This window comes from Anabrus simplex, chromosome 1 (genome assembly GCF_040414725.1).
Source record: "Anabrus simplex isolate iqAnaSimp1 chromosome 1, ASM4041472v1, whole genome shotgun sequence".
In the NCBI taxonomy this organism is placed as follows: Eukaryota; Metazoa; Arthropoda; class Insecta; order Orthoptera; family Tettigoniidae; genus Anabrus; species Anabrus simplex.
This window is the reverse complement of record NC_090265.1, coordinates 1,196,769,834-1,196,782,877: the sequence shown is the minus strand read 5'-3', so window position 1 is coordinate 1,196,782,877 and position 13,044 is coordinate 1,196,769,834. Positions and strand designations below refer to the sequence as shown.

Here is a 13,044-nt window from a genome sequence, read left to right as displayed (position 1 = left end):
TTCAGTGATTAAGAGGGAAGTTATTAACACAGACGGAGTTTCAGGTGGAATGGCCAGATATTTTATAATAAAGTAGCTGTAGTACCTATTGTTGATGGGATCATCATTTAGAATGGGCATGATGACATTTTTATCTACCCCTCACAGTGTTCCCCAGATTCTGAGGCACTAAGTGGGCATGCCCCTCCATCAGTGACTTGTCGTGGTGTACTTGCTTCCTTGCTTTTCTGTGGCCCTTTGCAGTTTTATTAGTTTACTTTTTGCATTATTGTTGACCTTGATTTGATCTCTTCCTGTCGGTATAAGAGAAAGCCAAGTATCACGTTAATATTCAGAAATATTGACAGGTGTACAAAGTCTTTAAAATGTTTCTGGAATGATCTCCATAGCAACTCACTTTACATTTTTCAATTTATTTTTATAACTGTTAGGTTATTCAGTCTATCAAAATTAATTTATGAATGAATAAACTTTAGAAAATACCTAAAAAAGAAAACATGAAATAACAGATTATAGCAAAAAAAGAAACAACATAACAAAATGTTAGCTACGTTTCATTTTACATTTTAATTTAATTTAATTTAATTTAATTAAGTTGTTTATTTTTCAGATATAATCTATAAATTGTATGTATTATAAATTAGTTTTGACATGCTGACGAACCTAACAGTTATAAACTAAAAAGAAATGGTTTCCACTATAACAAACCATCTTTACAGTCTCTTTACAGTCTAGTCTACAGAACTAGTTACTGGCTCTTGTACTTAGACTTTCACATGACATTGATATTTCCCTTATTTTGTACTGTATCAATAAAAGGTACAGAAAAAACTCACCATGAGCTATTTTCAAGTAAAACCAACCATAAGAGAGACAACGAGTTTTATGCTGTAGGCCCCTTATGAAGCACCCTCTCCTGGTGAATTTTCTTGGATAACTTATGATGATGATCAGGTGCTATCAAATCAATGTCGACTCCTGGTGACTGCATGGATGGACTGCCTCCAGATGTTTCGGTCTACAATCATATACATCATATCCTTCTATCCATCTCAATGCTGGCTGCCCTCGCCATTGAGACCCCTCCACCTTCCCAAGCATAAGTCTTTTCCAATGAATCACAGCATCTCATAATTTGTCCAAAATATGACAGCTGTAGGGCCAGTTTTATCAAACTCCATTAAGGATTTAACGTCATGTAAAACCGCTTTAACAGAATTGTTAACAGAATGGTTGTTTCATCAACCTTTGTTAATGCTAACACGTCATTAAACTCTGCATTAATTTAACATAGCACTCTCATCCTGTTCAGCTGCTTAACGCCCTGTTAAAATAAAAATTGCTGGAAGAGATTTTGCGTTTTGTGCTCAGTTGTTTTATTTATTAGGCTATTTTGCTAAGAGACAGAAGTTTTATGCAGAAGTAATGACATGCTTTAACTCACAGGAAAGCAGTTTTCAGAGTGACAGGTGTATAGGTTTTCGAAGTCTGTCAAGAGAAAAGTAATGAAGGCATAAAAGAGAGGTTAGAGTACCCTACAGGAAGAAATTTACCACTATCTCCAATGCAGCAATTGCTGATTGCACTGAGATATTATGTAATGGGGTCATTCTAATCATTATGGAGGATATTATTTATTTGTTTATTTATTAGTGCCTTCTTCAGTGGCGAAGTTAGGGCTCTAGGCCCTCTCTTACACTTAACCACATTTTGATCACAATCTAAAATAAAATTAAATATTGTAAATTGTAGAAGAGAGATAGGTGCATATACTGATATTCCATTAACTTGTTAACATGTACAAAACATTAAATTTTGTATTTTGAAACACAGTATGAATTGAATGGAAGGAAGATCATAATCACATGTAACCTACACCATTCATAATGTGGTAGGGCTAATTTCTCACATCCACCACATAGGGTTGGTGTCAGGAAAGGCATCTAACCATACAACAGGGCCAAATCCACATGTGCGACATAATTCGTACCCGTGACCACAAAGGTGTGGGAAAACTGGGCTAATTTCTCATATGATTGTGCTACTGTAGTTGTTAATGATCTGTCCGGTGTAATTTAATAATCGATATTTAAAAAAATATGTAACTTATTGACGATGAAATGAAAATGAAAAAATCCGCAGTCTGTTTCCAGTCATTCAACTGGGTCAGGAATGGAATGAATGAAGCCCCCATCTAGCGGTGAGGATAGGAATTGTGCCGGCTGCCGAAGCCTGTTGCACTCCTCTGGGGCAATGATTAATGAATGACAGATGAAATGAAATGATATTGGAGAGTGTTGCTGGAATGAAAGATGACAGGGAAAACCAGAGTACCCAGAGAAAAACCTGTCCCGCCTCCGCATTGTCCAGCACAAATCTCACATGGAGTGATCAGGATTTAAACCATGGAACCCAGCAGTGAGAGGCCGGTGCACTGCCACCTGAGCCATGGAGGCACGGAGATGATATGAGATGAAAACAAAAATCAAATGATCTTACTTCCCAAAAATTTAAAAATGCAGACATTATCAGAAATTGTAAACATGTACGTGGATGCTACATTAAACATCAAAAATACAGACATGTCCACATAAATGCGGACGTGTGATATCCCTAAGTTGGATTGATCCAATTCTATGGATGTCTCAGTGAATTGGAAGTGATTTCCTGGCCTCTATTTTATTTGCTTCTTGGACAAGATTGTTCATGCGATGCAAAGTTTGTGAAAGGATGTGGTAACCCCAAGTTGGGTTGATCCAATTCTATGGATGTCTCAGTGAATTGGAAGTGATTTCCTGGCCTCTATTTTATTTGCTTCTTGGATAAGATTGTTCATGCAATGCAAAGTTCGTGGAAGGATGTGGTTCAGCACTGGATGCCAGTGCAGTATATTTTTATAACACCACTGTTAATATGTATTGTCTGGTGTCAATTTTTGTTTTTTTTGTTTGGATGCTGTTCAGCCAGATGAAAGACAATCATTGTTCAGGTCCTTAATATTCCTTAAGCTACAAGTGTCTCCTGGGTGGTGCTAAATAACAGTCACGTAAAACGTAACTTAAATGCTTTTCAGTCTGTCAAACACATAAGTTAAACATAAATATTACACTATAACATACCTATAAAAAAAGAATACTGTACACTATTAAACAAGGAATAAAAATACACACTGTTAAACAAAGAATGACATGTTTTGTTTTATTCCTTGTTTAATTTTTTTTTTTTTTTTTTTTTTTTTTTTTTTTTTTTTTTTTTTTTTTACAGGTATGTTGGAGTATAACATTTATATTTAACTTGCATGTTTGACAGACTGAAATAAATTTAGTCAACACTGAGAGTATGGCTATCTTCTTCAAAAAAATAAAAAGAACAATCATTGCATGTGCAAAGGAAGTGCTATCATCTGCTACAAAAGTTACTCTTAAGAATTGGTTATCCAGACTTGTCTCTTGACCTCCCAGATGAAGCAATATGGGCACATTCAAAAGCTATTAGGAGAGCCACACAAAGGCTCAATTCCTATGTGTAAGAAACAAGAGGAAAATCCTTACAATTTTATAAACTAGCCAAAGTGTCCATTATACAGATTTATGAGCAAGGATTATAGTGGTTAAATTATGGTGGCCCACAAGTACATGTGTATCTTACAACACGCTCTTGTAGGCAATGTTTACAACCTCATCGGGTACATAAATATATAAGTTATGCCTCCCTTGACACTTGAGACAACACCACATAAAACTGGTTATGATTGAAGCCCTGGTTCTATAGATAATGATACAAAATGAAATGCGGATTATAAACCCACTAAACATGATAGAAACACGGAATGCAAAAATAACACAATGATAATGTCTGAATAAATAAACTACAGCCCACAGCAGTTCTCAAATATGGATAAGCACGCTTAACACTCCCCACAATGCAATGATACCCTCCAAAACAAACAAGCAAGCAAGCAAGCAAGCAAGCAAGCAAGCAAGCAAGCAAGCAAACAAACAAACAAACAAACAAACAAACAAACAAACAAACAAACAAACAAACAAACAAACAAACAAACAAACAAACAAATAAATAAATAAATAAATAAATAAATAAATAAATAAATAAATAAATAAATAAATAAATAAATAAATAAATAAATAATAATAATAATAATAATAATAATAATAATAATAATAATAATAATAATAATAATAATAATAATAATAATAATATTTGTTTTATGTCCCACTAACTACTGTACCCTCCAAATGCTTTCTGCAGAATCACACACTTGTTCTTCAGCTGGCCTGTTAACAATGACTTTCCATTAAATTATGGCAAATTATGGTGAAATGAGTAGCTTATTCATTAGTGAGGGCATCCACAGCCAAAAACACAATAAAGCTGAATTTTCTCAAAAAACCGTTGGTGTTACAAAGAAAATGCATACGACATTTCTTGTAGAAAATTTAATTTCAAGGGGCGTTTACCCCATTATTTTAGGTGATGTAGTGCAAAAACTGCCCTAATTTGGGACATGCCCCTGTAAAATCCTCCACTAGTTTGAGACTGTGAAATATATCAAAATCAAAAGTATATCTCGTGTGACTTGGGATTCCAACCTTACCAAATTTAAGCGCAAGATCCAGTAGTTTTTGAGCCTATCCAGAAAAAACAAACAAACAAACAAACAAACAAACAAACAAACAAACAAACACTATCTCATTTTTATTAATAGTTCAGATAAGCCAACTATTATATTACCAATCTATCAATTGTAGATATAGCTATTTTTAGCTTCTGACTATGATGAGACATTTTTGTCTGGATATGCTCTTTCTCTGCCTTGTAGGACTTAGCACTGGCAGCTAATTCACGGATTCTGTATTCCAGAACTTGTTTCTCAAGTTCATGCGTTTGATTCAGGACATCATTCTTGAATGAGAGTTCTTTTATTGTGGATTGTAAACATTCTGCCTGGACAGAAAGAAAACCTTATTAATTATACAAGATAAAAACATACTAAGAGTAAAATTACAGTGCTAATTTATTTAAAAGAGTAAGGAAACACATTCCAATTAATATGGGAACTCTTTTAGTTAAATCTGACTAATTACACCATGACAAATCAAGGGATATCTAAGAATAATAAACTTCATAATAGTATGGCCTCAGTTACCATGTTACAAATATTTTCATTTGACGCCATTTAGGCTGGCTATGTGTCAGTTTCAAAGTTCTGTTTTACTCTGCCGGATGGCAGTGTAGCAGAATGATGATAATTTTAATATTAAATTAACAGTAGCATTATAATCATTTGCTGAAATATAGCACATTGTTGTTTGGATAAGCAAATGCGTTGTCAGAAAATGTAATCACTGTTGATTTGATATACTACTGTATAATCTTGATCTACCCTCCAACTCCGAACTTTCATAACTACCTTCACTCTTATTGAGAACAAATTGTTAGTATTATTGCCAGAAAAAAAAAAGTGCAACATCCTCAAGGACAAGGTCATTTTATTCACAAGCATTGTGATATCATTGCAGGAGTATATGATTACATATTTAAACCAAATGAGACACGTCACAGTAAAGGGTACCCAAACAGTCACACCAATACACAGTGTACCCCCTCTGGAAGCAATGTAGGCATGTATTCACACATGCAAATGATCATAAAGGTGCCTAATGGCATCCTGCGATAGACTGTCTCAAGTATCTTGCACCTTTTGATGCAATTCGGCAATAGTTCTTGCAGGCTCTGGAGAATGTGTCATTCCTTCTTCATCATGTCCCATACATGTTCAATTAGCAAGAGATACCATGATTTGGCTGGCCAGAGCAGTTGTTGTACACAACATGCTGTATGTGGACATGCATTGTCTTGCTGAAATAGCTAATCACCTTCCTGTTGAAGAAAAAGCATTAGCATGGGGACAACAACATGTGTAATGTAGTGGGCACTGGTTACGTTACCCTGCAGAAACACCAACTATGACTGCGAGTTGTAACTGATGCCCCCCCACACCATAAAGCCTGGGATGAGACCTGGGTGTCATGAGCGAATGGACTCTGGAATAGGCCGCTCACCAGGTCAACGCGGTACACATGTACGTCCATCACTTGCATACAGACACAACCTACTCCCGTCAATTAAGACAACAAAGTGCCATTCCTCTCTCCAGTCAACTCTTTCATGACACCAGAATAGAGTAATCCTGTTGCAAGCAGATGGTTCCCAATGATGCTTGGTGACACAGCAGGTGCAACATGTGACCGGATTTCGTTCCTGAATGACGTTTGGTCAGCCACCGCTGCTCGCGCAATGCGCCGATCTTGACGTGCATTTGTAATATGTGGATGTTCAGAGCCTGGTGTGTGGGTGTGGGAATGTTCCACAGACCACTGCTGAAAGTAGTGACACAGATGCAGCTGCTCAACATGTGCAGCATCCGTTGATATGTCCATCCAGCTTCCCGCAGGCCCACAATGCAACCCCGTTCAAATGGCTGCAGTTGTTCAACAGGAGCATGAACTCATCGGTAGGGCATGGTTCTACCCTAGAATGAATGTTGCAAACACTGTTCACCTCTAACCTCAGCACAGTTACTGTCTGCATAGTCAAAAAAGAGTAAGCATAGACAGGCCTCCTGAATGTTTTCTGTTCACCAATATCCGTGACAAATTAACCGCTAACACAACCCCCTCTCAGTATGCAATTATTATACCCTGATGCCACTGAACACAGTCCTTGAGGATGTCACATGATTTTTTTTCCAGCAGTGTACATTTGATGGGCGATTACCGATGGTAGCGAGAGGAACTACTCAGTATAAACAGAGTGACGCAATGTGTTACAGTAGCGCCAGTGGTATCTTTTAGCCCTGATGGGCCCTGGCAGTGCCAGGGCACTTTTTTAGATCATCATCACCATCTGCAGGTTACAGCTGTTGGCTGGGTCTGCTTGGAACATAAGCCTCTCCACCTCTTCTTGTCTTCCCACCACTTCTCCCTAGTCACTCTTGCCCAGTCCTCTCCTCTCCTCTGTACACACTCTTCCACTCCTTTTATCCACCTGTCTCTTGGTCTTCATCTTGGCCGTTTACCTGTTATCTCCATTTTGTGCATCCTCGTAGGTATCCTTTCCTCTGTCATTCTCTTCATGTGTCCATACCATCTAAGTCTAGATGCCTCTATTCTATTCTGTAGTGGCTCTTCTTTTACTATATCTCGAACTTTCTCATTTCTCATCTTATCCCATCTTGTCACTCCTATCCTGCTTCTCAGAAATTTCATTTCACTTGCCTGTAGTCTATTCACGGCTCTCTGCCTCATTACCCATTAGATAATTTATGCTCAGACATGTTCACTTAAGCGACATGATCTTATATTGTGCTGTTTATATCGAACTGAAGAGGAATGCGGATATTGCACGGCAAGCGGTTTTCCTGTGTAGGAAGGGTATCTATAATTGTAGGCTTGTAGCAATAAATGCTCGACAAGCTACATACCTATTGGGCAATCATTGTTAGGTTGACACATAACTGGAAAGACCATTTAACCCGGGAGAGGTCGCGTTCACTCCTTGGATGTGAGAAGTCGCGCTGGGTCTTTGAAACCAGGTTGTTTCAAATTACACATTACTCCAAACTACCAACCTTTTACTTGTTCTTTATTATTTGTTGTGTTATTTTGTTTGTTTTGGGACTTATTTTTATTGTTATCACTTGTTTTACATTGTTAACTTCTGGGTTTTGCTAACTAAAAATACTCAATTGCAAAATTAGCTTAAATTTATAATTCAGTCAGTCATACTGTGAACTTGAAAGTATGTACAGTAATACTATATGCACTCAGTCTCTCACAGGCTCTCATTCGTATCCATCACTACCCTCCCTTATATATGCAAGTCGCTTTACATCGCACCGACACAGATAGGTCTTATGGCGATGATGGAATAGGGAAGGGCGAGGAGTGTGAAGGAAGTGGCCATGGCCTTAATTAAGGTACAGCCCTAGCATTTGCCTGGTGTGAAAATGGGAAACCATGGAAAACCATCTTCAGGACTGCCGATAGTGTGGTTCGAACCCACTATCTCCCGAATACTGGATACTGGTCGCACTTAAGGGACTGCAGCTATTGAGCTCGGTCCTTATATATGCAACACAAGTTGAAACTGTGTGCTCCTTGCAAATGTACATCTGATAATTGCTGCACTGGGTCTTGGTTTTCCTGTGTTTGCGCCGATCACAGTAGGCACAACGACCAGGTCCTGTTTCCTGCCTCGATGCTGCAGGCTATTTAAATTCCACCTCAGTTAGCTTGCCGCAATTATTCCAAATGCTGTGTATTCTCATCTTCATCTCCCTGGATAAGCAACAAATTATTTTTCAATATTGGAGATATTCAAGGTACAGTTGCCAGGAGAGCTCCTTCAAAAACTATCATTAATTGTGGATTTCGATGTATTTTTCCTCAGGACAATGAATTTATTTATCCCAGCAACCTTCAGTATCCTATAGAAAAGTCAGTGGCCAGTGACAGCTAGTACCTGAAAGTGAATAGGTCCCTTTCAGTTCGTTGACAGTATCTACACTTCCCTTCATCATGTTGTAGAAGGTTAGGAGCTCAGGTTTCCTGGCCTCTCCAGAACTCTCATCAATTGTGTCAGAATCATGGAAAGTGGAAATCAAAAGGATGACCTTGTTTTTCCTGAAAGCAAAAAAGAGCAACGTACAGTCATCCAGAAATCCAAAAATACTACTGTTGACTGGCTTCTTTGGATCAGTGAATATTGGAGGAATCTCTTTTTTGTTTTTGTGGAGAGTCCCGACAGTCATTAGATGGGGGTTTTCAAGAAAAGAGATGGCTAGGGGAAGGACATAAGCCAGTTAGCAACAGCCACATTCTTTCCAGTGCCTGATAATGGCTGTACCATTCTCTAGACAATGGCTCTTGGTGAATTGTCACATCTAAATGGTCGTTCTGGTTGTTGACCAGTATATATTTCCATATGAACTGTGTAATATGTCCTGGCGCAGTCTAAGGCAAAAACTTTTATGCCATACTTGGCTGGCTTGCTTGGTATAAATTGTCAAAAAAACATTTCCCATTAGATGACTCCATCATTTCATCAACTGTGCGATATTCACTAGGTGAATATGCTGTACAACATTGTTCATCGAAAGCCTGAAATATTTTACGAATTTTAGAAAGATGATCTGACTGAGTTCTCTCATATCTGTCATGAACGTTATCAAATCTCATAGCTCTAAGTAAGAATTTGAAGCAACACAGACTTATTGTTGTTTGGAAACTTTCTACACCTGTTCCATCTGTTGCCCACATGTCTTCAAGATTTCCATGAGATGAATGAAGAACGTCAGCAAGGTAAAGCAGCCCCAATACAGCTTTCATTTCTTGAACATCTGTAGGAAGAGCATCATGGTCACAAATAAAGTTTACTCTGTTTTATTCTATCCACATTCTTTTTTTCTTTTTTTTCAATTTTGGAGTCCAGAAAATAAATACTCAAAGCTTCTATCAGAGAGTGACCTTGTGAGCTTTACCTTTTGGTCCAGGTAGACGAGAAATTAGATCATGTCGGCATGTCCTTTTCCTTCAATGAGAAGAATGTACTCGCCATGTTGTAACCCAGTCTTTACCCATTTACATACACTGATCTAGTATAAATAGTATTTCTTCTGGTAGGGGACAAATGTGGCATGTTTTGTTTGCTGTATTGTATTTTAATTTTAATTATGCGTCAGGTTATCACAATCTTGTTCTTCCACTGATTCCCTGAGTCTGTGTTGTGTTCACTAGAGTCCAAAAATTCCTCTTCCCCTTCATCAACTCTCTTCAAATTCCCAGCACCCTCTTTCTCTGCATCAAACATTTCTCTTCAAACTCTGTCTAGTTCAACTCGGAGCACTTGGCAATTTGGTTTATCTTGCACCGACACAAATAGGTCTTATGGCGACGATGGGGCAGGAAAGGCTTAGGAGTGGAAACCACAGAAAACCATCTTCAGGGCTGCCGACAGAGGGGTTCGAACCCACTATCTTCCGCATGCAAGCTCACAGCTGCGTGCCCCTAACCGCACGGCCAACTCACCCGGTATACCTGAGCACTTGGTTTCTGTTTTGTTCTTCCTTCTCTACACTCTCCAAGAGCTTCCCAATTCTATCTTCTTCAGAGTCCATCATGAAATGGAAGACTCAACAGATTGCATGGGGTTGAAAAGACCAGCTCTGAAATAATTCATGTGTAATACAAGTTACCGCACAACAGTCAACTGGAGACTGCAAGAAAGTGTTGCCGAAACTTCCCTCTACAATTAGATAAAGTATAGCAGGCAGAGTGCGCAGCAAACAACAATGGTGATGTGAACAATACGAACATTATCTAAAATATCCCCACGCTACCTCTTCCGGGTTAATATTGAGTTGTACTCAGGCTCAGCAATAGCTAATAGTTGCAGTGTTATTTTCCTAATTTGGGAAACCAAGTATGTTCCTGCTGCCAATAAAAAAACTCCAGCATAGTTACAATCTTCAAGAAAAGCAATCACAGTATCCATTGCAACTACAATAGTATATCCCTGTTCTTCATAGCAAGAAAGCTATTTGCTAGAATCTTACTGAATCAACTTCAAGTTGCTCAATCTCAGTACGAGTTTCATGCCTCTCATGGTACAATTGACATGATCATTTGCACAAGACAACTGCAGGAAAAGTGCAGAGAACAAATGACACCACTGTTCTTGGTGTTCTATGACCTTGAAAAGGCCTTTGATATGGTTGCTCAAAAAGCTATGTGGGTGATTTTGAGGTGCTTTGGATGTCCTGAATATTTTCTTGGCCTTATCCAAGCTGTCCATGATGGTATGGTTGGTCAGGAACTGCATCAGAATTATATCTCAGAAGAATTTTCAATCACAAATGGGCTTGACCAAGGATGTGTAGTTGCACCTACACTTTTCACCTTGTACCCGACAGCCATGCTTCATGAGACAACACCTACAAATAACACAGGTGTGGAAATTAAATACTGTATCAGTATGAAGGGGGCTTTTCAACCAAGCCAGACTATGCTCTAAAATATTAACCTGTTCCAGCTGGGTTACAGAATTGCAATATGCAGATGACAATGCTTCTCCAGCCCACACACCTGAAGAGCTTCAACAGTCTGTCATCTGCTTCAACAGAGCATACGAATGTTTTGGCCTGACTGTCAACATTCAGAAAACCAAAGTGCTTGCTCAGCCTGCTCCTGGAAGCACCATCCTAGATTTTGATATCACTGTATCTGGCACAACTCTGGAAAGGGTGGATCACTTCTTGTGCCTCAAGAATATTGCACTGTACCTCTGAGAAGGACACGGAGAACAGAACGCAGGCTGCCTATATGGCTGTGGGACGTCTCTCACATTGAATATTCCAGAACAAAGATCTAAAAATCAGCACAAAAATAATGGTGTACGAAGCTGTTGTTATCTCTACATTACTCTATGGATGTGATACTTGGATCCTATACCACCAGTACATCAAGAAACTGGAACTCTTTCACCAACAAAAACTTAAATCCACTATGAACGTCAAATGGGATTACTATATAACTAATGTTGTGGTTCTCAAGAAAGCACAGCTACACAGTATAGAAGCCATCATCATCAGTCATCGGTTTAAATAGGCAGGCCATATCCATCGTATGAGTAACAGCAGCCTCCCTCGGCAAATCCTGTACAGTGAACTCGGCAATGGCAACTGGATTCATGGTGCTCCTATGAAGTGATATAAAGATCAAATCAAACAGACCATGAGAAGAGTACGTAGATGTACATCTAAATACTTGGTATACTCTTGCAGTGGATCACACTCATTGGCGTGCTACTATTTCAACTGCAGTTGTACTGTTTGAGCAGGAAAGTCGAAAACAAGAAGTGGAGATAAAGACACTACCTTGCCCCTCACTTTTTATTGGATGTTTCATACAAGAATTGGTCTGATAAGACATCAGCGCCACCTCCGGTGAGTGGACCAATGAATTATGGAACTGCAGGTGAAAAACATAAACTCGGATACGAGTATCGGCCAACGAATTATCCTAGTGATTTTCATGTTTTGGTATCTGAATTTGGAACTGGTGGTGGTGGTAATTGTTGTTTTAAGAGGAAGTACAACTACGTAACTGGTGAATTCTGAAAATATACTACCTAATCCCCATCTAACGTTATCATATCCATATTCTTGCATAAGTGCTCCAGCATTGCTTTACACTATATATACTGTACAGTATATACATGTAGCAATGTATATTATTTGTCAGTACACATACCATTTTTCTCATCAGTACCAAGCTCGGTAGCTGCAGTCGCTTAAGTGCGGCCAGTATCCCATATTCGGTAGATAGTGGGTTCAAGCCCCACTGTTAGCAGCCCTAAAGATGGTTTATCATGGTTTTCCATTTTCACACCAGGCAAATGCTGGGGCTGTACCTTAATAAAGGCCACAGCTGCTTCCTTCCCATTCCTAGCCCTTTCCTGTCCCATCATCGCCATAAGACCTATGTATGTCGATGCGATGTAAAGCAACTTGCAAGAGAAAATAATATACAGTATTTTCTTTTCTTGTTTGTAATAAAACAGTATATTCATACTGTGGCTTTCATGGTCTAAAGAAATTAATAATACTTCTTTATCATGTCTCAAAATTTTCACCCTGATAAAAAATATGCCCAGTAACAGATTTTTCCAAATTCATACAGAACATGCCTATAGCAGATTCCATAAACTTAATAATGGCTTGCCACAGAGATCAGTCTTGTCTCCCATTCTCTTCAACTTATACATCATGATCTCCCAGAAACAATACCAACCCAAAATATCTGAGTGTAACTTTAGACAGGTCCTTAACCGATCAACGCCATTTTGAGAAGCTGGCTGTTAAGCTTAAAAGCCGTAAAAACTTGCTGGGAAGACTAGCTGGTACTTTATGGGGCGCAGATGCGTGTACACTACGAACAACTGCTCTAGCAATAGTATATTCACCAG

General features: G+C 38.6%; 1 protein-coding gene across 3 annotated transcripts in view; it reads right to left on the bottom strand.

The window, feature by feature from the left end:
- LOC136877451 (uncharacterized) overlaps nt 1–4,869 on the bottom strand; it is a 48,341-nt gene extending 43,472 nt beyond the window's left edge. The window contains exon 1 of one of the 3 annotated variants that reach the window (XR_010860766.1): nt 4,750–4,869. Coding sequence is in view for 1 of the 3 variants with exons in the window: in XM_067151503.1 (XP_067007604.1) it covers nt 4,750–4,803 (54 nt within the window). In the remaining 2 variants the exon portion in view is untranslated. Of the gene's footprint in view, nt 1–85; nt 204–4,749 lie in introns of those variants that run through there. The other 2 variants (XR_010860767.1, XM_067151503.1) reach the window with 2 other exon arrangements.
- Nucleotides 4,870–13,044: the final 8,175 nt, after the last annotated feature.